We start from the raw sequence: 26,103 nt of genomic DNA, 5'->3' as shown, positions 1-26,103 counted from the left end.
TGTTAAGAATTAAAATGTATTTAATAAGTAAATAATAAAGATTTTATATTTAATGATATTATTTTATATTTAATGATATCATTTATTTAAGAATATATCATTCGTTAAATATAAATTTTATGATAAATAATATAATAAAAGTATATATAATATTACAAATTGATAATTTTAAAAAGATTCTCTTTCAATGTTTAGAAATATACAATTATAAAAGATAACATTTATATATTTATTATATTTCCCGGCACAGTTATTACCGATGAATGTTAAATTAGTTTATCACTTTATCACCTATATCATATTAGTTCATAAATATACTACTAAGAGTCTCTCTTAGCATTCTGCCGCCATTTTCTTCATCAGTTCTGCGTTTTACATTCCAGAGATTGCATCGAGGCAAGATGTCGTCCGCAAGTGGTGATGAAAGTGAGATCGCTTTAAATGAACCCGGTAAGAAGATGATATTTATGAAAGAAACTGTATTTAACATGACATAATATTGATTTTCATTTATATTTATGTACAGTTGTATAAAATGAAATAAAAATATTAATAAACCCGGTAGTAAAGACCTGCAAACCGCCATTAAACGAATGGCGTCTCACATACGCATGTAACGTAAATATCTTATTCAAATTTTGCATTTTTTTTTATATTTTGATTCTTTTCAGTACGACGTACGAGATCTAGTCGTACACGAAAGACTACCGTGGTAGCAAAGAAATCTCCTGTAAAAAAACTTCTAGCAAGGGCAACACGTTCTCCGAAAAAAGTGCAAGAAATCGAAGAGGTCGAGGTGCGTAAATTCTATAGTACTATAAGTTGTTCTCGCAATCATTAAAATTCGTATTCAATATCATATTTAATAGAAATAATTTGTTATAATTTTTCAGGAAGAGGAACCTATATTACAAGAAGAAGTGGTAATGGAAAGCATTCCTGAGAATGGAGTGCAAAGATTTGGTGATATTATAATTGAACAGCATAATGAAGATGATTCCTCTATGTTACATTTAGAATTAGAAGATTCTGGTGATACCACTATTCATGAAATCAATATGAATCAGACTGTACAAATAGGAATCCAAGAAACTGTACCTGATTTAGAAACATCTGCATCTCAAATTGTAAATAAAATATATTTCTTTCTTTTAAATTTAATATATTTAAATTATATTTTAAAATATTTTTATTTTAGGATCATTCTACTACAGTATCAGATCCTATGATCATAGAAGAAAGTAGTATGGATAAAGTTGATATGTTAAATGAACGTGAACAAATGGATATGGAAGGACAAGATATTAGTAATGATGAAACAAATCAACGTGTATTGATAGATTTTCAAGAAGTTATGAATGATGATGGAGAAACAATAACACAAGTGACAGAAATCCTAGAAACAGAAGAAATTGAATCTGAAACTGTTATAAATGAAAGTACTGGAATTGAAGTTGTAGAAGTAGATTGTCAACAAGAAACATCGGAGAGTATAGAAAATGTTATAGAAAAAACTGTGCCTGATTATGATATGACAGAAATGATGGAAATATCAGAAACCACAGAAGCTGACATGGAATGTTTGTCTGAGAATGCTATAAAAAAAACAGAACCTGATACGGAAGCTGTATCTGAAGATGAATTGCCTACTGAAGCTGCCACAAAGGTATTTTATTATTAAAGAAGTAAGATTAAAAACTTATAATATTTTGTACATGCATACGCACTTACAAAAGTGTGTTTATATTTTATATAATATTTTATTTTTAACATTTAGGAACCTGAAACAGAAGCTGTATCTGATGAAGAATTACCAGCAGCGGCCCCAGCAGATTTGGGAGAAACTGAATCAGTTTCTGAAGATGAATTACCATTAGATAGTGAAAGAAAGAAAAAAAGTGGAACAAAAGTAATGAATAAAATCGCAGAAAAGAAGAACAAAACGGAAGGCACAAGTAAGAAAGAAAAATTTATTTAAATTTTTAAAATTGTTATATACTTCGGTCTTTTTATTTTGTACTATATTTGTTTTCAGATAAACGTAAATTAAATGCAGAAGGAGAGTATGATCCTAGTTCACCAACATCTGAAAATAACGATGAAACACCAGCAAAAAAGGTAGCACTTTCAACAGAAACAGATCCAGGGGATAATAAGCAAGAAATTAAACCAGCATCGCCAAAGAAAAAGACATTACCAGAATTAGAAAAATATTGGAAAGCTGTTAATGAAGATCCATCAGATTTCACAGGATGGACTTATCTTCTCCAATATGTTGATCAAGAAGTAAGTTAAAAAGCAACAATACTATAAAAATTATACTTAATATATGATTTATTTGTCATGTAGAATGATGCAGAGGCTGCACGTGAGGCTTATACCAAATTTTTGGATCGTTATCCATATTGCTATGGTTACTGGAGAAAATTTGCTGATTACGAGAAGAAGAAGGGCAACCCCGATAATGTCCAAAGGGTGAGTCAATTCGTTTACCATATTTATTAGATCTATTTCTTATTATGATATCATTTAATTAACGCAATCTAATGAAAATAGCTCGAGTTAGGAAGACGCGTGGGCAGTGTGCACGCACGTAAATATGGTTTTCCCTTCCAACAGCCTAGCACGTCTTGCGGCACCTATACGACTCTCTCCGTTTACCAAATAGCTAGTTATTTAATTATTCTGCGATATCTACAATATTATTGCGTATATTACTGTTTTACTTATACCGTTATATCGATATTCTACATACGATACGTAAGTCAAGCGAAGGCTAGTTGTTTCAATTTGCGATATTACCGTGCAAGAAATTGTGTATAATATTTACTGTAAGCATTTGTACACATAGCTTACTACAGAAAGTATTGTAACTTAAGCATAAGATGCGGTACCTTACTTAATGTAAGTAAGATTGGGTTGGGTGTTAAATCAAAGTCAGAAACAAAGACTTAGGACGTGAACATGCCAGAGAGGGAGCAAGAAAATGTGGCGGAAGACACAGAGGCACCCAGATCGGAACACTCCTTGACTTTAAGGTGAATGCACAATGCTCTGCAATCTCTGTGTTAATTAAATCTCTTTATTTACAGTACGCGTATGATATGTGAGTATACGTTGCTAAAAAACCGTAATGCTTATCGAAAGCTTAAAAAAAAAAAATAAAAAAAACAAAAAATAGGTATAAGTCTACCCGCCACCAGCCCAATCACTTGTAAACTATTCTAAATGTGATTGCAAACCATTACTACAGGTATTCGACCAAGGTTTGAAAGCTATTTCGCTCAGTGTCGACCTTTGGCTTCATTACATCAACCACTGCAAAACCGTCTATGAAAAAGATGAAGAAAAACTTCGAGAACAATATGAAAAAGCTATTCAGGCATGTGGTCTTGAATTCAGGTGCGAAATATCTTCGATTTTTTATGCACATATTTATATAATATTTATACAGATATATATTTTTTTATTTAGATCTGATCGTCTTTGGGAAAGTTATATAAAATGGGAATTAGAAGGCAAACGTCTAAGCAGAGTAACAGCATTATATGATCGTTTATTATGTACTCCAACACTTGGTTATATTTCTCATTTTGATGCATTTCAAGAATTTGTTTCTTCAAATTTACCAAATCGTATTTTAAATGTTGACGATTTTCTTGCATTACGTGCTGAAGTGAAAGCACTTTTGAAATCGGATGACACTACTTCTACTTCAGCAGCTGATGATGCACCACCTGGTGAAGAACCGCCGCCACATGAACTTCCTCCAACTGATGAAGAAACCCGTGCTATTAGAGAAAAAATTATTAGTAGTAGACGTAAAATGCATAAAGCTAATATTAATGCAGTTGCTGCAAGATGGTCATATGAAGAAGGTGTAAGTACATCATATACTTAATGTGATATTTATTATTTAATATTTAATCTTTATTTACAGATTAAAAGACCATATTTCCATGTCAAACCTTTAGAACGATGTCAGTTAAAAAATTGGAAAGAATATTTAGATTTTGAAATTGAACAAAAAGATCAAAATCGAATAATTATCTTATTTGAAAGATGTTTAATAGCATGTGCTTTATATGATGAATTTTGGATGAGAGTAAGTTTTTCTTATTTTTTTTCGAAAATATTTCTGCATTTAATTTTTAAATATTTTTTAATTATTTTATAGTTTGTTCGTTATTTGGAATCTTTGAAAGGCGATAATGTGGAAAAAATAAGAGATGTATATACTAGAGCTTGTACAGTGCATCATCCAAAGAAGCCAAATTTACATTTGCAGTGGGCTACATTTGAAGAAGGTCAGGGTAATTTTGAAAAAGCAGCAAACATATTGGAAAATATCGATAATGTAATACCAAACATGTTACAAGTGGCATATCGAAGAATAAATTTAGAACGTAGAAGAGGAGATTTAGATAAAGCTTGTACATTGTATGAAAATTATATTAGCAATAGTAAGAATAGAACTATCGCAAATAATATTGTAGTAAAGTATGCAAGATTTTTGTGTAAAGTGAAAAATGATGTGGATAAAGCAATTAAAGTATTATTGAAGGTATGATCATGTTGATCTTTATAATACATTTTATATATTTTTTATCTAATTATATTTTTATAATTTATATTTTATAATTTTTTATAATTTTATAATTTAATTTTGAATAACACTTATAACAATAATTTTAATACTTTTAAATAATTTTATATATTATGTATTTTTTAGGCAACAGAAAAAGATAAAGATAATCCAAGACTTTATTTGCAATTAATTGATTTGGGAATGCAAAGAACTCCTGTTGATACTCAAGAAATTGTCGGATATATGGATATGTTTATAGAACGAGAACATGCTGATCTAGAACAAAGAGTACTTTTTGCACAACGTAAAGTAGAATTTCTCGAAGATTTTAGTCCAGATATTCGACAAATATTAAAAGCACATGAACAATTCCAAAAATGCATCAAACAAGCAAAGGAACGAAAAAAGACGAAAAATGATGATACCAAAACGTAAGTATTATTTTTATAAAAAAATATTTAAACAGTCATTAATATCAATAAAATTTATTAAATTGCGCAAATTTAATGTTCTATAGAGATACTTCTCCTCCAAAGAAAGTTAAAACTGGAGATCAGACTAATGTACCACCTCCACCTTCTGTAAGTTCACAGTCATCATACCAGTATAGCAGTGGACCAAGTGGACCTTATCAATCACAACAACAATTTCAAAGTGGTCAATATGGTGGTCAGGGTGGATATCAACAAGGTTATCAACAATATCCACCTCCTTCCGATCCTAATTATGCCAACTACCAAAATTGGCAATATGGACAAGGAGGACCTCAAGCATATGGACCGTACAATCAATGGGGATCTTATAATTACTATTAGAAGATAATACAAAATTTCTCTTGTACCAGCTTTCATTGCGTTGCTGTATCTACTGTACATTTTAAAATCTTTATTTTTTCATCTAAGGATGACAGACAACAAAAGAAGCAAAATTCTTTCAAGTTCCAATGACACATCAGTGACCTGACACGAATAATAATAATAATAATAATACTTGTCGTACTGATGTTTTTTTTTCAATACATAAATAATTATTTGCATGAAATTCTTTCTTAATATATTTTAAATAATACAAAAGTGTAGGAAATATTAAAGAATTTCCCGACTGATGTTGAATATATTATTAAAGACATACATGATACAGGTAGTTGATAAAGAATGCCATATGGTACGAAAGAAAGTACATTATGTGAAATATTCTCCAATTATATTATTTGCATTAAGTTTGTATAATGCAATATTCTACGTCTAATTTTATTCCGTGACGTGTTATTTCTTTAACAGGAGAGTAGCAGTTCATAAATGTTACCTACAACTTGTATAAGTATTTTTTCCGTGTACTTAGTTTATAATATTATAATTTTTTTTTTGCTGATATGCATTAAACGTATCGCTTAAAAAAAATTAAAAATATATGTAAATGGAAAAATAGATATTTGAATATCCTAGAGATATTAGGTAAGCGCACTTTATGACGTATTCACGGAATAAACATTGTTAATATTTGTCAGTACATTTTTGATAAACAATAAGTAAAAGAAGAGAACTACATTTTTATAACATGTTCAGTTATAAAAATTATCGTTGGAATTATATTTTTAAGTTACAAATGCATATTATTTTGTATGTTGTAATTTCGCATTTGTAATTATAATCTGAATTTTGTCGCAATCGACATAGAAATCACATACATTCAAGAAATTTTCTCTGTATGTGAATTTTTATAATTTACAATAAATGAAATTTAAAACTTATATAAATATTTCTAATAATACACAACAATGCATTGCTTGTGTTAATTTAGAATTTCAAAGAAATATATTTATGACTGTCGAAATAAGAAAAAATATAATTTTTAATTACATTCTGAATATATTAATGTTTCAATTTATTTATTAATATGTCTTCAAAAAATTAATGTCTTCATTCTGTTAAATTTTCGATATATAAAAGTCGCTAAATTGAAGAGAACAATAACAAAACATAAATATTTGTAACAAACATGCTTTTTTATTATAAAAACATTGATTCTTAATAATTATAATTATTAATGTATAATTGTAAAAATTTCATATCATTATTAGTATTAGTATTTATTATTTGCAATTTTAATTATGAAACATAACGTTTATGATGTTTTATCATTAAAATATGTTACGTTAAATTTTTAGAGTGCAAGCGACTAATTTCATTCATACATTAATATAATTTTTATTCTCATTACAGTACAAAAAAAAAAATATATAATTTTATTTCGAAGAAGTTAAATATTATTAAAGGCATTAATTTCTTAAATATATTTGTTATGCAACTATTGCACTTGAAGCCATCGCGTTAACTCCGCAGGTACCATCTCCTCTATAAACTCTGTAATAACCATTCTCGCCCCATCGTGAGCCCCAACTATTCTTTATTATCCAGTATGGTAATTTTTTATGAAAGAGAGGATATTCTAGAAAACAATATGCCATGTAAAAAGATAAAAATTACTGTATTTAAAAAGTATATCAATATACATACTACTAATGCCATATCCCACAATTAAAACTCCATGATCTAAATCTTTGGGATTACATAAGAAATGAAATGGATGTGAAACTCCTCCAATATAAAATTGCATAGCATTGGCATTGATTCCAATGGAAATTGGCCCATTTTTAATAAGCCATTGTGCCATTTTTGTTTCATTTGAAGTAATATTTACAGCACCAACAACTTGTACCTTAGCATTTTTTTTAAAGAAATGACATTTTTCATTTCTGCCATCATAAGGATAATCTGATTCTAATTCGAGACCACCTAATTTTTCTATAGCTTTATAAGCATTTTCCATGTATCCTCCATTGCAACCTTCATCTAAAGTATCACAATCTAATAATTCTTGTTCCGATAAAGATAATAATTTTTTATATTTAATCGCGTATTGGCCTTCTACATTTCCAGTTACAGAAAATGCCCAACATGATCCACATAGACCTTGATCTTTCACAGGCGTAACTACATTATAATCACGCCAATCGAATTTAAGTGGTAAAAAAATATCTGATACTTCAATTTTAGCAAGAGGTATTTCATTCTCTTGTTTTAATTCAGGGCGAAAACCTAAATATCGAGTTTTAAATTCTTTAGGCGTAAGATCTGCAAACATTGTAACACCATATTCAGCTGTCCCTTGCTCAAATGTTTGTAATTCGTTAATAATTTTTAGATTCTGCTTAAAGATTTGAAAACGATTTTGTTTTTCATTGGTTGAACTAAATGTTTTGTTAAATTTTATAATAAAATCTTCAAATAACATTTCATCTTTTATGTCTTGAGCTAATTTTAACATTTTTTGATTATATTTACTACCTCGTAAAGATCGTTTTCGACGATTGTTTAAATCACAATTAATGGTAATTTTTGGAGATCCTTTATCTATCCATGGCTGAGACCATATACTGAACAAACATTCTTTAATTTCAGTTCCCTCTTTCAACTGACATTTTTCTTTTGTACCTTTTGGACAATTACTTGTACCTAATTTAACTCTTATTTTATATAAATATCCAGATACTACTTGCCGTGAGGCATCAACAATTTCTACTATCATAGGTTCATTTGAACCCTCAGAATTTTCTGAAAATTTTTTTAAACCTTTGTTTGCAAGTTCTTGTACTGTAGGATTATTAATATCTATATAACTGGATGCACCAACTAATTCTGACCTTTTGTTTCTATACAAGATTTGTGATTTATTAATTACAGAATCTTTTTTTGTTGGGTAAATAATTTCTTCTTGAACTTCGTCTTTTTTTATTTCCAGATTTGATCGAGTTTCTGTTGTAGGTAAATCAAAATCTTTCAGAAATTCATCAAATTCTTTTACTTTATCTTCAAATCTTTGAACTTTAGCATCGTCATCACTTCCATTAACAGAAATTTTTAAAATAGGATGTTCTGTTACTTCTGATTGTTCTGGTTCTTCTGATTTCTTAGTTGTGACATAAGTATAATTATCAAGAATATCTTTTAAATTTTCTAAAGCTTCTAATTTTTCTTTTCTATTAGGTATTGATGTTACAAGTGCTTCACTATTTATTGTTGAATAGGAATTAATAATATTTTTTTTAATTTCTGCATCATTATTCAAAGTACAATTGTTTTTTACTATTTTACGGCTAGATTGTTGCCATGGTTTTTCTTCAAATGTTACCAAGCATATTTTAAAAGAAGAATTTAACTGGACAGAACATTCTGATTGTTCTATTGCATTTTTTAAGCAATCAGATTCTCCTATATGTAATAAGATTTGATATTGTATAATATTAGATGAAGGTGGAATAGCACGAGTTACTTTGACAATGTCAATTACTTTGTGTTTAAAGTCATTCTGTATTAATTCATCCATTGACTTTGCTACTTGTTCTCCAAAAGAAATAAATCCAGGTAAATTTGGATTTAACTCATATGGACATCCTGGACAATAATTAGGACTGGAAGCTCTCATTGCTATAAATGGTCTATCATTATGATCTCCATTTTTCTGAATTTCATGATCTAGTTCAATGCTTTGATTATTAATAATTTGTTTGTCTAAATTTTCAATAATGTGATCCTGATCTTGATTATTTTCTTGTACTTGTAATTGGTCATCTTGTCCAGATTGAGGATATAAATACATACATTGTATTGATTCTTTTAAAACATTTATATCTCCAAGTTCATGTTGTTTTATTTCAATAGTACATGCTTCTCGAGGACAAGGTTCTAATGCTTCTTTACAAATAGGAATTAGATCAAATGTAAGCCTATATATTACATATGGAGATTCTTCCTGAAAGTTAAGAAATTAAACAATCTTTTTATAATTATATTAATACAAATATACATTTTATTCTAATCAATAATAAAAATTTAGATTTTAAAAGACTGATACATAATATACCAATTTTTGCGCGCTAATCAGGTTACCGCCCCTATATGTATGATGCGTCGGAGAATCTTGATTCAAAGAATTCAAGGCACGTTGAATTAAAGGCTCCGGAACATTTTGTACTGGTTTGTTGACAGAATCACAAAATACAAGGATTGGATTAACGATTAATAAAAATAACAAGCCCGTTTTATGTAAAAGTAAGCCTGCCATCTTAGTGCACACACAGCACGGTGTTGACTTCTAATGGTTTTAACTGACGTAATTAACTCTTGGATGAATTTTTATATTCTTTTATTTATCATTGAATTAAAAATAATAAGAAATTAAAAATAAGAAATTTTAATCCGATTTTGATCACTCTATTTCTTCTGTAAATATAAATGTTTATGCGACGTATTCAAAAATAACAGATCTTAACAAGAACAGCAAATGAGATGATTTAATACATGTAAATAGATATGACAAATTAAAAAAAACTGGTAAACATTTTTCATTACAAAAGATATATATTTGACTTTAACTACGAACTCATGTTTTCATAAATATTTTTATTGCATCAAAGATAAGATAAATTCTGTAATTTAATATGCAGTTAATTTGTACTCTGTTAATGTTTAATTTATATTTTATAACTAACTATTATAATATAATGTTTGCAATATTTTTTTGTATTTTCAAAATATAAAAGAGTTTTTATTTCTTATTAATATCTTAATAAAAAATGTTAAAAATAATTTTCATATTTATATATATTATACACATATTTATATATTATATGTAATAAATATATATAAACTTATATATTAAATAAACTATATATAAACTTAGATTTTTAAATTCCCTAAATATTCATATTATATGATATGAAAAAAAAGAAACGTTCATTATTTTGAATCATTTTGAAATAAAATCTAATAATTTAAAAATTATTAATGTTATGTAAATATATTTCAATATATATATTTATATTGAAAGTTTATAAATTTTATGAAATATGAAAATAATTAGTTAAAAATATTTAGAAAGTGTTAAAAATAGAAAGTTTTATAAAATAAGTTTGAAATGTGTTTAACATTATATTAAAATAATAAAAAAAATTATATTTATTTGTATTCATTTTACCTAATATATTTTTCCATGTCAAAATAAAAATAATACAATTTTACAAATTTATAATAAAATTTTCGATATGATAATTAAAAAATTTTGATTATATTTTTATTAATTTTTTTATTATATACTTTATAAATTTTTCATAATAATATTGTTTATGTATTTTATGTATTTAAATTTTCGCGCCATTTTTAAAATTGATGTTAACCATTTTCAAGTTCCGGTTGTCAAAAAAGCAGCAGCTGTTTCACTGTATCGATGTGATCATTAGTAATAGCTGTAGTGTCTTAAAAAGTTGATATTTAAACGAATTATACGATAGTTTTCTTGTGATTTGTGAGAATTCATTGATTATCTTTGGTAAGCGAATATAATATTTAATATAACTTACTTCATTCAATGAAATGTATAGATAGAAACTAACAAAGTACCACATTGCAGTGAAGTTGTATCGATTTTTTACTTTATTCTAGCTATGATTTGACTCATATCAAAGCGTATATGTTACTAACTTTAATAAATTTAGAATTTTTAATAAATTTTATTTTTTCTTTCTTTTGTTTTGTTATTCTATTTTATAAATTTAATATAATTACATATTTAATAGATTAAATTTTTTTCTATATAAATTATTTATAATCATGACTTTGAAAGTTAAATAATTAATTCAAGTTAATGTATATTACATTTTTTATTTCTAAAAATATTTATTATAATAATATATAGATATGAAGTTTAATATTTTATTTATTATAATAGTTATATATTATTTAATAATTTTTTTTAATTTTAAGATTCTTAGTTTATTCTTAGTTAATTTCATTAATTTAATTTTAGTTATTTGTTAATTTACTTTTTTTTTAAATTTTTTTAAAAATTTTTTTTAAACGAACATATATGAAAGATAAATAAAATAATTTCAGATATAAATTTAAAGATAAAGATTTTTTTTAAAAAATATATCTTGTAAATAATTTTAATGATATTTTGAAATTATAAAAGTTTTATTAGTAGAATTTTTTAATATAGCTAATTCATTAGAAATTTTAAATTAATTGTTATAATAATAAATTAAATTTATATTCTTATCTTAAATTAATATTATAATTAATATTATATAAAATGATTCTACATTTAATCGTTGTGTATATATATATATATATATATATATATATGTATATATAATACACTTTTGATATGTATCGTAATTTAAAAATTGTTTTCTTTATATTATTGCGATATTATATTTGAAAATCGGCATAACGAATCAGTGGTTTTCTAATTATGAATATTACGTTTACATTGTAATAGTTGAATAATTATTTTGGATTAATATTCAATATATAAAATTATATTAATATATATTCATTATATATTAAATATTAAAAATTAAAAATTATATATTAATATAATTAATTATTAGAAAAATTAAATTTTATATTATATAAAATTTTTACATTGTAAAATTTGTAATTAAGAGAAATGTTTTAATATAAAATACGAATTTCGCGCCTTGAGTTTGCAATTTTGTAATCTGGTCTTTCTATTGGTGCTTTTCTTTACCGACGACATTTTACCCCCACTATGAATCGAATGCTGTTCTGAAACTCTGCGACTGCTCGTTGCTCAGTAGCTGAGTACTAATCTTCTAGTCGGAGAGAACGTAGCTTCGTGAATTTTGCTTACGATTTTACCGGTTTTTTTGCACTTTTAGATAAAAAGTGTTAGTGATAATTCTGAAATTTTTTATTTACAATTCTTCACGAACAAGCTGATTATAAAATTCACTAGCAGTGGAAACACCCATCGAAGACAACTTTATTGACGAGTTACGGTTAGTAATAATAGCTAGACCAGTAATACTGCATAATTTTCTTTTTTTATATTCTATATTACCATCATATATTTTAAGAATTTTTAAATATTTTAGTTAGTTAATTGGTATTTTTTAGATAATGTTTAAATTTCGTGATAATTGTGTTCGAATTATTAATTTTCTTTTCATGACATATCAATATAAAAAATGAAATAAAGAAATTATATGAATTGCAATTATCAATCAAAATTCATATTTACTGTGTACATTTATATTATAAATACTTTATATTATAAATAGTACAGAGTATTATAAATAGTTTTGACTTTCTTATGCAAGGAGAAAATGAGAAGCCAAACAATTCGTCATTAATGATTTACTTGATATTAAATCGATTTTGTTTGTTGTAAATTTATTAATTTTCAAATTAGATATTTAACATTTAACGCATGTAGTACAAAAGATATATATATATTCATGTTAGATTTTCTTCAAAAAAAAATCTAACAATGATATATTCGATATGATGACGTAAAAATTAATTTACGAAATATTTCATTATTTATTTAATTGCAATCTTTGTATTTATTCCATAGCGTGGAAAACATCATGTTAACGTTACCGTCTTGAACTACTTATTTTATTTATTGATTTCTTAATGTCATACGTATGCGCGGTCTATTTAATACATATATGAAATTTTGCAAATACATATTTTTTTCCTATTTGTTAAATTTATAAAATCAACTAGTTTATATCGTTAAAAATGATAACCATTTTGAAAGGATAAGTTTTTGAAACTTTTTTTTACCGGCGTTAACAGCTGAGCGTCATTGATGAAAAACATCCGAGTATATGTATATATGATAAGAGGGCGCTGGCGCGCGCATGCACACACACGCGCATGAATGTATGTGCGAGGACAAGAGAGCATGTATGACGTCAGAATATTAGTATTTTATTTTTAATCTTCAATCTAAGATGAAATACATAATATAATGATGCATTTATGAATCATAAAATGTGAAAAAAATATTCAATTTCTTTCCTCTTCTACGATTGTTATTTAGTATTGTTTAACTTTTAAAAATTAAAATTAATAATTTTATTGCGTATAAATTGCACAAATATAAATTTTACATATTCTAGCTTTATACAAATTTATAAATTATTGTCGTACGATATATTAAATGTCGAAAAAAAAAAAAAAAATTAACAATCGTCCAATAGACACAATTGAACTTTAACATTAAAGATTTACATCTAAATTTATATATCGTACATTTTAAATAAAATTTTTTTTTTTAATTTATCATTACGAATTAACTTATTCATTTTTTCATAAATATTAATCGCTTGCTACTATAACGTTCGTTTGCATAATTAAAACATTAATTACGATTTACATTTGAGGAACATCAAATCTCGAATCGCTATTCCAAATAGGAAGATGTGCGTCAAAACGTGCGTCGAAACATTCAAACAATGCGCAGTTGTATATATTCGTGTATGCATGCAAATTGAAGTATACATCGTGATATGACCGCATTATTTTGCCGGCACCCGGCACATTGGATCGCTGCGCGATCGACATTTCCTTCAAAGCGTATCTACACGTACATCTATCTTTCCACGTGATCGTCAGGATCGTCTTTGTCATCGTACACGATATCAGTCTTGATACGTACGTGTATTTTTTTGCTACTGAAAATAGCAAATGCTCTCGTATTGGAGCCCTACTCTATCTAGAAGAATCTAGAATTACGACATAAGTCGCAACGAATTGTAATTTCGTCGCTATTATTTCGATCATCAATATTTCAATCGTTCAATATGTGATTTAAACTTGTTCATCTGATAGAAAGTTAAATAGCAAATATTTGGATAAATATGAATCGAAAAAGAAAATGCTGTATACAAGTCTTTTTAATCAAGAATCTGATTCATCTGTTTCGTTATGCGAATCAATACTATAAAAAAAGTTTGTTTCGCAACAACAACAAAAGTATCGTCGATGCTGTGACATGTTCGTCGAATGCACGTCGAATGTTCGAGAAACATTTCTTTAGAAGGCCTCGTATTGATTTCTAAACACGATTTCCTCCGAATTCCTCTTCATTTTTCTCTCTTATCGAACGCCAATATCTGTTTGTTTGCTATTTGAGAGGGTATACAAGCGGCGTCCTCCAGCTCTAACTCTGTGTAGTCGCCCGTGATCTTGGCGAGGTGCACCGTGACCAGGAGAAACGACGCGATACCTTTCGCCCTGGAAACGAGCCAACTTCGTCTCGAGGGCAAGGACAAACTCAGTCAATTGATCACGCCATAATTTGTGCGAAACGTTTATAGAGCCTGGTTTAATTTTAACACACACACAGTTTTATTATCATTCTTACGAATGAACTAGTTTTCCCGAAGGATTATATATATATTCGTGGTCCATGTATCTTTCTCTCTCGTAGCGGATATCTCTGTTCATTACACTTTGCCAGCAATTAAATTTACAAGTGCCAATTACCAAGCTCTCACGCTGTCTTAATGCATTAACAAGGTGTCCCGTGCGCTTTGAACCATTCGCGAATCTTTGCTCAGATAGAGATAAAATAAAATGATGCAATAAAATAAATTCGTTTTCGAACATTTCGATCAATTATAAACGCGAATGGGGAAAACTATTCAAATTCTAATCGAACGCTCCCCAGAAAAATAACAAAAAGATGAGAATTGTATCGATATCAATATCTGCAACTTTTAACAAAAATTCGATATCGTTCGCGCGATAAAAATCTTTCCATCGGCCGCTGAAACTTCTACTTACGATAGAACACGGAAATCCCCCGGGAGAAGATTGTCGAAAAAAAAAAAGAGAGAGAGAGAGAGAAAAAAGAGGTTATTTATAGAAACGCATCAAGGCGGATGCGTCGGTGTGCAACCTTTTCAACGGTGTTTCTCAACCTACATACGTTGCAGGAGATCCCAGCTGATCGGTTCTCGTGGTGCTGCGAGGATTGAAAAAGTGGTGGGTGGTCCGTTGAGGCGGTGGGTGTGCGCGGAGGGGGTCGGTTATAGGGGAGGGTTGGAAATACAGGAAGCACGGCGCGCGTGCGAGAGAGAGAGAGAGAGAGAGAGAGGGAGAGAGAGAAGGCGCGGTCATGTGCGCCTGCGCGCGATTCGGTCGGTGGGTCGATCGGTCGGTCGGTCGGTCGGTCGTCGGGTATTGATTTTCGTAGGAGCACCGGCTCTACACGTAACTCCATCACGTAAAGCGTATACATGCATCCACGACGACTGACTGGCTGGCAGCTTTTGCCAAATATCTGCGTAAAATTTCGCAATCGCAGATTCTCGACACGTTAAATCGACTCATTCCTGTGTTACGCCTTCGAGAGAATAATAGCGCCTTCCCTCGCTGATCAAGTACAGATTCTTTATTAGCGTGCATCTCGTTTTCGAAAGTACGTCATTACACGATTTATTCTATATTTTCTCTCTCTCTCTCTCTCTCTCTCTCTCCGTTTTTCTCGGGAGAATTTTAACGCGTACGTACATTTTGCTGGGTATTTGGTTTTCTCGGTCCAGCATGTACGTGCTAAATGAAACGTAAATGAATACACTTCGTGATAAATATACTTCGATTATTTAGATTTTAAGATATAATGGATAAACTAGGTGGACGATTCTAAAGATTTAGAACTTCTGCTAGAAGTTGTAATTTATCCTTCAATGTTGCAGAACAGTCGAGTCTCCATACCAAGGAGGTGCGCGTAGCTGCAGAGTGAAGGAAGAAGCGCGGTCGTAGAAGAAGGCTAATCGTCAGGCACTCAACAAGATGCCTGCTCCAACATCAGCACCGGGTACGGTGGAGGGGCCACCTCGCACCGAGTTGCAGGAATTACAACTAAAGGCCGATCAAACTACAGATGAGGTATGTCTATTAATATGATAATTCTTTAATTATTGTTCAATTTATAATATTACATATCGATTGAATATTTTATTTCTTCGTTTTATGCGTGGCGAAACTCGCGTAATTTATATAGTTAGAAACATTTTTGATATTTTAACGCTTAACCCACGTGACTCCCGTTTCTGTTTCAGTCCCTGGAAAGTACGAGGCGTATGCTGGCATTATGCGAGGAGGTGAGTTCATCTCATCCCTATGAAACTATTTCTCTTCTATTTACGCATTAACCTTCATCCTCGATCATCCTCGGTACTAATCCTCGATCCTCGTTATACTTATATAGCGATTTATTCCCGGAGTTTCTTGCTCCCAGATTTTTCTCTCATAAAATATTATATAGAAGTTTTTAATATAATTATCGCTGGGTAAAATCGTTGCGTGTTGCATCACGGCAAAGATGGGCGTCATAGTCGATCCTCGGTGCAGTTGAAGGAACAAAGTAAAAAAAAAAAAAAAAAAAGGAACAAAAAAAAAAAAGAGATATAACGAAATATAGAAAAATGGAACGCGCTAGAGGGAGACGGGCGTAATACTATTTCATTTCAGATTCTTGAAATTGTGTACATGTATATATTTAAGTATATACGTGTATACACCTGTACGAAAGAAAATGAAGTGGCGTTTTATGCAAATTACAGATAGAATGAATACGAGGATATTTCAACGAGAATATGACGAGAATAGTCAGATTTATGCGGTTTTGTACAATCGTGAAATAGTATTTGACCCAACTCCGGCGCAAGAAATATATTCTTCGTTCCTACATGATACTTATTAATATGTGTGTATATTTTGAACACGATATAATAACGGTGAAGTTGTGAGATGACAGCCATATATCCGTCGAGGTTGTTATGGCTTCGTTTGACGCGAATTTTTTTGTGAAATGAAAGCAAAAAAAAAAAAAAAAAAAAAAGAGAGACATTTTCCTCTTAAAGAAAGAAAAAGGGGAGAAAACCGGTATCGCACGGGTGCCAAGCAATATCTATATGTTTTATATATTTATATGTGAATATAATCGGGAGAATTGTAAGACGACGAATCGACGCGGTTCGAGACGGTAATCCGCAGCACGAATGCACGCGATAATCATCAAATGTTACATCACTGCGTTAATTTCGTCTAAAATTAAACGTATTTCGTCACACGGGAAATATGTTTTTTGTTTCAAAGAACCGCGATGTGAAAATAAAAATTATCAATATATATGTATATATATATATATGTGTATTATATCGTTATATATCGTTTTTTTTAAATGGAACGCGTGCGTTCGTGCGCGTGTTTTCGTGTCTACTCTTGTCTACGTTCTTCAGCTCTCCGCATTTTTCTTCCCATGCATAATTATTATTATTCGTTGTCTATGCTCGTATCTTGGATATCTATTCTCGATATATGTACGTCTCTAAGTGTGTGCGAAACTTACTATTACTGTGTATGTCTCCGATGTCTTCATTCTCTTCCTGTTTCAACTTGTTACTAATTGTCCAAGGAGCGAACGCAATCTGTATCCAACCCTATGAATAAATAAATAAATAAATATTTTTTTTTCTTTTTTTCACAATCCATAGAATGTTTCTTTAAATTTAAAAATTTAACGTGAAAAAGTGATCGTTTAAATGTTAATTAGAATGGAACGAGGATTAAAAAGGGGTAAGAGGTTGCGTCGCTCCATTCCAGTTTCTTTCGCTACTTATCTGTGGCTGCACTTAATTAGCACGTGTCGCATTTCGAGCACTGGAGACTTCGACACAACTTATTTACAACGTGTACGTACATACGCGTGATATCATCGAAAGAAACGCTGCCCATATCTAAATATACGTGTATACAGGGTGTCCCAAAATCGATGGCACGAAAAGTTAACCCCTTTACGATGAATCTGTTACCGGCTCGTGTCACCCGTTTCTGGAACATCTTGTACGTATCATATATTTATATATGAATGTGAATTGTCGAAATTCGTGGTATCGAAAGTATATTATTCGAAGCTCGAGGAGAACCTGAACAGCGGGGGCAGTCGCAAGTTGAATATAATGAAAATAATTAGGGAAAACGAAAAGCAGAAATAGTTAATGCTGCCAGTGGTGGAGGAGTATCTTTTTTCAGCAATGGTGAATTCCAGCGCCGGGTCTTTTGGAAACGGACTCATCTTATGGAAAACAGAGAAAACGCTTTTGACACGATACGAGATTTAGAAGGATGAATGAAGGAACGTCGATGAACGTGCGGTACATCATTTAAACAATATCCATCGTGTACGTTAACACACGTACGCGTAGAGATGGCGTGCTTCAATCTTTTTATACGTTGCGTAGAACATTTTTGATGATCACGATTCATCATTAGCGATTAAGATAGAGGGTAAACAGGATACTTTTTTTTTTTTTTTTTGCATTTTTTTTTCTCTCCATCTCTCTTTTCTCTAGACTTCTTCCTACGGATATTCTTGCTCCCTTTCCCTGGTTCTCTCTTTTCTCTCTTCTTTTCAATTCTTCTCGATCTATCCTTTTTAAATCGACGACAAGCAACAACGAATTTCTCGACAACGATTGGTTAATATCATCGCGTCGAATAACGGTCGAGAAGAATTTATACGAAAGTTCAATCCTTCTTGTATGTACGTGCACAAGTCCTCTTTCAGTTGCTTCCGTTCTTCTTCTTCCACCTCCTCTCTTCTATTTCTCTTTATCTGTACTTCCATGCATTCTGTGTGTTTTTTCTTTTCACTGTGAATCGCGTTTTAGAAACATCGATTCGACGATCGGTAAAACTTGCATTTTTCCTATTTTTCATAATGAAATGAAATCTAAGATTTGTAATTAAACGTTGAGAAGAAGCATTAAAATATGCCGATCGTCGAATCGGAAGAAGAAAAGGCTCATCCCGACTGGGATGGGAGCGTGAAAATCTCTAGGGAACGATTATTCTCCTCTCCATAGTTTGTCAACCGATTGTCTCATTAGAGGCTGGTAAATCAAGACAGGTAAATAACGACAGCTCTGATCTCGACGATGAAAGAAAGGAAAAAAAAAAAAAAGAAAGAAACAAAAAAGTCTCGATTTTGGAAAAATCGAGAAAAGAGTATACCTCTGTCGCTGCTACCAGTATGATCCGTGTTGCTGGCTGAACCGGGCATTTATCGATTTATTGTCCGTGTGTTGCTGGCTGCGTATGTATGTGTTCTCACGTGTGCGGTGTGTGCCCACGTGTGTGTTTTTCGCTTGCTTAAAAATTCGAAAGAACTCGATACACTCGCTTGCTCGATCGCCCGCCTGCCTGCCATCGCAAACTTCCTGAAACTTTATTCCAATCTCTGGAATATACGGATCGAATATATGTATTCCGATCGATTAATCGCAATTAATCGATCGAAGAGAATTTTTACCTATCTTTCAACAGTTTCCGGAAGAACGCCTGTTCGCTTGCAAAGTTTGCGAAGAGAAAAAATTGTTAATCGAACGATTTATTTCTGGAATATAGATTTGTTAGATTTTCATCGATCAATGAGATATCACCTTCGCGAACTTTGCCGCCTATATCTATGCCTTGGCTGTTTGCCTGCCTGTGTGTGTTTGCCTGTCCTCCGCGAGAACACTCTTCATCTCTCTCTCTCTCTCTTTCTACTACTACTCTATTTCTCTTTCTCGATGCATCGTGCTGTCACTTTTCTGGCTCTCGGTATCATTCTATCGATACTTCGTTGCGCACAAACCACTTCAGTTCACTCACAGAAACACGGCTCGATGGATTCGCATACGAAGAAAGAGGATTAAAAAAAATCGATTTTGAGCTACTCGTTCATTCAGAATCCATGCGAATCCGTCACGCTATCACCTTCTCGTTTCTCTCTCTCTCTTTCTTCCGTTTGGTTTCGCTTTCAATCGTGGATTCGAGTCGATCGCTCTCGTCTTGTCTGCCAAAAAGATGTCGTTCCATGCATCATCCACCGCCGCCAGCCACCACCAACCACCACCACCACACCGATTCATACGACGGATCGAACTCCCCTCACTCGTTACTCTTTTTTTTTTAATTATGCACCCGAATATTCGCCAGAGTATTTACCCGAGAGAAGAGTGGAACAAGTAAAAAAACAGATTGAGATAAGATCCGGTAAATACTCGCACATGTATATTATATTATTATAAATTCAACGGCTCGCTCTGTCTATCGTTTTGATTTCTTTCTCTTTTCTCTGGAAAACTTCATGCACATTTCCCTCCCCTCCGTGGATGAATGCGCACCGCTTCTCTTTCAAGAGCAAGTACGAGGAAAGGAGCAAAGAAACTTCTTTTTATAGTTCTATTATATATTGGATTGGCAACTAAGTAATTGCGGATTTTTTTTAGAAAATCAAAGACAATTTTTTCATGGAACTAAATAACTTTATTCCGTAACGTGTTGCCCGTTTTGATCAATGACCTTTTGCCATCTTTCAGGCAGCATCGTAATCCCAGCTTCATAAAACTTGTGGTTTTTATTAGCAAAAAACTGAATCAGGTACGATTTGATATCGTCATCGTTATCGAAATTTTTACCATTCGAGGAGTTTTGTAAAGATCGAAACGAAAAGTAATCGGATGATGCAAGGTCAGGACTATACGGTGGATGTGGCGAAACATCCCAACCAAGCTCCAATAATTTTTGCCGAGTGACCAAACATGCGTGTGGCCTTGCATCGTCACGATGGAATACAACACCTTTTCGATTTGTCGATTCGGGCCGCTTTTCTTCAACCGCATCGTTTAATTTCGTTAGTTGTTCGATGTAGACAACAGAATTGATCGTTCGATTTGGGTGGTAAGAGTTCAAAATAGACAATTCCTTCGTAATCCCACCAAACTGATAACAAAACCTTCTTTCGACGAATACCAGCTTTTGATGTTGTTCGAGCTGGTTCACGTGGCCTGCTCCACCATCTTTTCCGCTTGATATTGTTGTAAACGACCCATTTTTCATCGCCAGTTATCGGTCGTTTTAAAAATGGATCATTTTCATTACGTTTCTTTAGCAAATCGCAGCTGTTAATGCGTTGCGTTAAATGCTTTTCTTTCAGTTCGTGAGGAACCCATGTATCGAGTTTTTGAACATAGCCAAGTTGTTTTAAGATACATGAAGCTTCTCTGCTACGAGTTGTACTGTGACGATCCGAATCGATTATTGCTTTGATTAGATCGTCGTCGACTTCAACTGAAATCTGCAATTACTTAGTTGCCAACCCAATAAATAAAAGCACACCCGTGGTAATCAGTTCCAAAAATTAAATTAATGTTCGATGGATAATTTTCACGGCAGCCTCGAGTATCCGAGGTTTTCTTTTCTTTTCCTCTTTTTTTTTTTAAATCTATCTCTTTTATCTATTCTTCAATTTGAACCAGAGTTAGTTGTTGGCCGGAGAAATCGTGCAAAGGAAAAGAAAAGATAAGTATCGTTTGTTAAAAAAAAAAGAACGATGATTTCTTCCCTCCCTTGTTGGTTTTATCCAGTCGAAAAGCTCGGCTCCTTTTCTTTGCTCTCTCTCTCTCTCTTTCTCTCTCTGTCTCATTCATTCTCTCTTCTTCTCTCTCATTTGACCATTTTCGCCGCTCTCTTCATGCTCTCCCTCTCGTTCTCTCCATCTCCACTTCTCTGTGTGCGTGTGTTTATCTACTTTGCATTTATTTTTAAGTATCTTTCGTCCGTTTGAGTCCCGAGATCTCTCCCAAGTTTTCCGGGAAAATTGTTCCAGGAAAATCGTTCCAGGTGTTCAATTTTTTTTCTCTTATTCTTCCTTTTAAAATTTATCGTGGAAAAATTGTATCGTATTCTCGCGACTCAAATTGCGATCGAAACCTTTAGTTTCTGTATTGCGCATTTTATTTTATTTCAATTTATTTCTCCATGAAAGAAAAAAAAAAAAAAAGAAATCTATATATATATATATTGTGTATCGATCTGTATTCTGCGGTACTTTTTTTTTTCTTTTTTTTTTTTTTTTTTTTACATACACTATATATAATGCGATGACTTCCTTTTCATTCTTATGGATATTCAGTCTCCTCTTCGATATTAATTATCTTCTCTGTTATACTCTATTTCTCTTTTTTTTCTCTCTCTCTCTCTCTCTATTTCTCTCTTTTTCTCTTTCTCGACCTCTCTTCTCTTCCGAGGAGAATCCTCTCTTTTCTCTTCCCTTCCGTTCCGAAGATATGGGATGGAAGAAGAAGGGACGATTGAAGACCGGCGACGAGAAGAGAACGAGAGAATTCCTCCCAATGAAAAAAAGAAAAAAAAAAAAAAAAAAAGAGCGGTCCTTTCGACTCGCTTCGCGCGTTATATACGATGATAAAAAAAGAGTACGTAGAAACGCTATAAAAAAAAGAAAGTAAAAAAAAATATATACGCATTGAACAATAAACAAATAACAGAGAAAAGAATCAAAATCTGTGCGAGCCTTCGCACGCTTGTAACTCGAAATCTCGAATTTAGCCGGAAGGAAGAGATCTGAAAATAAATAAAGTAAATAAATAAATAAATAAATAAATAAAGTTTAATAGATAAACCTACAACAACGGCGACGACAGTTACAGAGCAACAGGAAAACAACAACAACTACAACAACAACAACATCGTCATGATCGATAACAACATCAAGAACAACAACAGCAACAACAAGCGACAAGCCTAATCTAGAGATCGAAAAAAAAAAATATATATATATATATATATATCACTCATTCGAGCCAAGACCGATAAATAAGTAATAACGATAACGTGTCTCTTGTATATATATATCGTCAATCTATACATATTACGTGTCCGTCAATCTGCCCACCTATCTTTGCATTACAGGCGGTATAATATATATACATATATATATATACATACGTATACATATACATATATATATATTATTACAATCGCCTATCGTTGTGAGCGCGTCAAAGGCTTGAAAAAAAATTAAAAAAAGAAAAAAAAAGCGAGAACAGAATATAAACAAAAAACTATTAAATATAACCGATTTTTTAATAACTCTTTTAATTATCGCGTATAATAATAATAATACTAGCCTGATCCGGGTCACGTATATATAATATATCCAGCACCGTATTCTTTGTGAAAAGATACCACCTTAAACTTACTTTGCCCAATTCTATCCACCGACTTTCCGTTTTACACCAACCTCCGTTTCTACCTGTCGTAATACTATATACTACTAATATACTACTAATATTACTATATACTATATACCTACTACTGAAAAAAAAAAAAAAGTAAAAGAAAAAAAAAAAAAAAAAAAAGAAAAAACAACTCTCTAACACTGGTGGTGGTTGTCTGTGTTGTGCTGCCTCTGTGTCTGTCGTAGAGCAAGGAGGCTGGCATCCGTACTCTGGTCGCGCTCGATGACCAGGGAGGTGAGTGAATCGCTTTTTAGCCATATAAGTAAAACAACAAGAAGGAAACCTCCTCGGCTTTCTCTCACAAGGAATTACATTACAATTGAACTTGTGTGTATGTGTGTGTCTCGTGTCACACCTAATCCAAGCACAAAGGAATTTTTTCCCTCTCTTTCTCTTTCTCTCTTTCTCTCTCTATCTCTTTATCTCTCTTTCTCTCTCTCTCTCTCCTTTCAAGATCGTTCCCCGTGGCGAAAAAATTCCAATTCGAAGATCAGGCGAGTGGGATGGGAATACCGATAATATCGCGTTGCTCCTTCGCGGACTCATTTCCTCCTCCTCCTCCTCCTCCTCCTCCTCCTCCTCTTTTCTCTTCCGTATTCCTTCTTTTATCGTCCAACGTGCTCGAGAACTTTCGTCCCCTGTACTTTTCCAACTTTGAAAAAAATCGATAGACACTTCGCCACGGTCGCTTATCTCGAGCACACTCTCGCAACCTCCTGACCTTTTTTTTCGCAGAGAGAGATTTGTTAACACGTATCTCCACGCGTGTCTTCTCTCTCATTCCGATTTCGAGAGAGGTAGTTTCTTCCTCCTCCTCCTCCTCCTCTTTTTCCTCTTCTTTTTCTTCTTCTTTTTCTTTTTTTTGAATTTTATCCGCGTTTCTAATCGATACGCACGTTATGTATAGCATACGCGTCGACTTTACGGTTCGTCGGTTGATTGGCGGCCGAAGGAAGGGACCAAAGGCGTGGATCGATCATCGCGATGTATAAACCGTCTCTCCTCTTTTCAGTTTTTTGCCCTTTCTATTTTTTTCCAACCGACACTGTTTATTCGTTACTCGGGTCGTGGGAAGGCATTCTTTTAATAAACATATATGCACCGTGAAGCGCGAAGAGACACTCTCGATCGATCTACCTCGCCGCGGTTTCTACGTCAAACCGGATATATCTCTCCCCCAGGTGTATACCTGTTCGAGATTCGTTGAACTGGCTCATCTTCTAATAATTCGATCAATAAAAATGACGTTCTCTCTTCTGTTTTTATCGTTTCTTTTTTTCTTTTTCCATCTTTTTCTTCTCTCTCTCTCTCTCTCTCTATCTCTCTCTCTCCACCTACATCGTGTATACACTGTCACGAAAACTTGGTAGAATCATACACGCAACTCCCTGCTCGGTGAAGTTTCTTGCAACGAGAAGTAGCGGTAGATTTTCTTTGCTTTTTAAATAAATATAAACGGGTAGAATAATTGTAGCGGAAGCGTCGAACGAGACAGTGCGAATTCGCGATTGACGATGAAAAGCGACAGCCAACTACCACTGTACTACAGCCGTACTACTACTACTACTACTACTACTACAAAATTACTACTATTAGTACTACCTACCGTTACTACCTTACCGATTACCTAGTTTCACACCATCAACACTATTAATACTGTTTAACATTTGTCAACTTTTCTTTACAACCAGTCAAGTGCAAAAGTGGAAGCGGAAAATAGTGGCGTCGTCAAAGTTGAAATATATATTTTATTATATATTTTGTATTTGTATTTGGAAGAAATCGAAATTTCCCTGGACTTTTGCACAGGCAATTTACTTACTAGGAAAACGACACTAATTACTTACTTAATAATACTGACAATATAATACTGACACAATTGATTAATCACAAACATTAATTGCTGGTGCTGCTATTGCTGCTGCTGTGCTGTCAGTACACACATATACGAATATTCGATATCGGAGAAATCTGCTGTTTCACAGAATTCAAATCGATCGATCAACTCAAGAGAGCATCATGCGCGGGATCAAATTGACTCGTTTATATTATTATTATTATTATTGTACAACGTCCTGTTTTTTTTTTCTTCGTCCCCCTTTGTGTGCGTCTACGACTTTTCTCTTACTCGGCTTCTTTCTCTCTCTCTCTCTCTCTTAGTTTCTCACATTTTTTTTTTCATTTCTATCTCCCTACTTCTCGACGGACTTTTCTCTTTCTTTTGTCTCTCTCTCTCTCTTTCTATACGCAACAATAAAATACTCGAAGCGTAGACGTGTGTATCTCATATGTATGCATCTCGATTTAGACGCATACGTATACGTATTTTGTCAGTCAGTCTCTCTTTCTCTTTCTCTATCTATCTCTCTTCTCACGAATACACACATTCTTTCTCGAATTGTGTATATTTTTTTTTTTTACTTCGTAGCAAAACACGAAGCTTCTAGCTGTGTCGCTTATCAGTCAACGTGTAATAATACGTACATTATTATTTATTATATTATCTATTCATACTTATATATACGAATATATACGTATCAAATCT

At 32.0% G+C, this 26,103-nt stretch overlaps 3 protein-coding genes across 16 annotated transcripts in view; 2 read left to right on the top strand and 1 right to left on the bottom strand.

Moving 5' to 3' along the window:
• Nucleotides 1-329: 329 nt before the first annotated feature.
• Nucleotides 330-6,455, top strand: LOC408850 (pre-mRNA-processing factor 39). Its single transcript, XM_026441058.1, has 13 exons — nt 330-450; nt 672-796; nt 894-1,127; nt 1,199-1,666; nt 1,778-1,955; nt 2,036-2,286; nt 2,350-2,475; nt 3,254-3,402; nt 3,475-3,880; nt 3,941-4,105; nt 4,178-4,564; nt 4,733-5,019; nt 5,106-6,455. The coding sequence occupies exons 1-13, from the start codon at nt 402-404 to the stop codon at nt 5,401-5,403; spliced, it is 3,123 nt and encodes a 1,040-aa protein (XP_026296843.1). The 5' UTR covers nt 330-401; the 3' UTR covers nt 5,404-6,455.
• Nucleotides 6,456-6,574: 119 nt separating this feature from the next.
• On the bottom strand, nt 6,575-9,956 carry LOC408851 (putative cysteine proteinase CG12163). Of its 2 annotated transcripts, none has more exons than XM_392381.5 (3): nt 9,512-9,956; nt 7,105-9,400; nt 6,575-7,036 (listed from the first exon to the last, which is right to left on the bottom strand). In XM_392381.5, the coding sequence occupies exons 1-3, from the start codon at nt 9,710-9,712 to the stop codon at nt 6,888-6,890; spliced, it is 2,646 nt and encodes an 881-aa protein (XP_392381.3). In that variant the 5' UTR covers nt 9,713-9,956; the 3' UTR covers nt 6,575-6,887. The 2 variants fall into 2 exon arrangements, with proteins under 2 accessions (XP_392381.3, XP_006567715.1); XM_006567652.1 differs by having other exon boundaries at nt 9,503-9,955.
• Nucleotides 9,957-10,819: 863 nt separating this feature from the next.
• The window catches only part of LOC411114 (synaptosomal-associated protein 25), a 30,691-nt gene continuing 15,407 nt past the window's right edge, over nt 10,820-26,103 (top strand). For 2 of the 13 annotated variants that reach the window (XM_006567659.3, XM_006567660.3), the window contains exons 1-3: nt 10,820-10,975; nt 16,164-16,356; nt 16,530-16,571. In XM_006567659.3, coding sequence (XP_006567722.1) covers nt 16,261-16,356; nt 16,530-16,571 — 138 coding nt within the window. In that variant the 5' untranslated portion in view covers nt 10,820-10,975; nt 16,164-16,260. Of the gene's footprint in view, nt 10,976-12,238; nt 12,450-15,650; nt 15,887-16,163; nt 16,357-16,529; nt 16,572-23,743; nt 23,793-26,103 lie in introns of those variants that run through there. The other 11 variants (XM_006567658.3, XM_394588.7, XM_006567655.3 and 8 more) reach the window with 10 other exon arrangements.

This window comes from Apis mellifera, linkage group LG5 (assembly GCF_003254395.2).
Source record: "Apis mellifera strain DH4 linkage group LG5, Amel_HAv3.1, whole genome shotgun sequence".
In the NCBI taxonomy this organism is placed as follows: domain Eukaryota; kingdom Metazoa; phylum Arthropoda; class Insecta; order Hymenoptera; family Apidae; genus Apis; species Apis mellifera.
Note: the sequence above shows the minus strand (reverse complement) of the source record. Positions and strands in the feature narration are given on the sequence as shown.

Excerpts from the sequence above, each read along its gene's own strand:
- LOC408850 (XM_026441058.1), top strand. The coding sequence starts at position 402 with ATGTCGTCCGCAAGTGGTGATGAAAGTGAGATCGCTTTAAATGAACCC. Across the intron at positions 451-671 it reads GATCGCTTTAAATGAACCCG|TACGACGTACGAGATCTAGT; the intron begins GTAAGAAGATGA and ends GATTCTTTTCAG. Across the intron at positions 1,128-1,198 it reads AAACATCTGCATCTCAAATT|GATCATTCTACTACAGTATC; the intron begins GTAAATAAAATA and ends TTTTTATTTTAG.
- LOC408851 (XM_006567652.1), bottom strand. The coding sequence starts at position 9,712 with ATGGCAGGCTTACTTTTACATAAAACGGGCTTGTTATTTTTATTAATC. Across the intron at positions 9,401-9,502 it reads CGCAAAAATTGGTATATTAT|GAAGAATCTCCATATGTAAT; the intron begins GTATCAGTCTTT and ends CTTAACTTTCAG. Across the intron at positions 7,037-7,104 it reads TGTGGGATATGGCATTAGTA|AATATCCTCTCTTTCATAAA; the intron begins GTATGTATATTG and ends ATTGTTTTCTAG.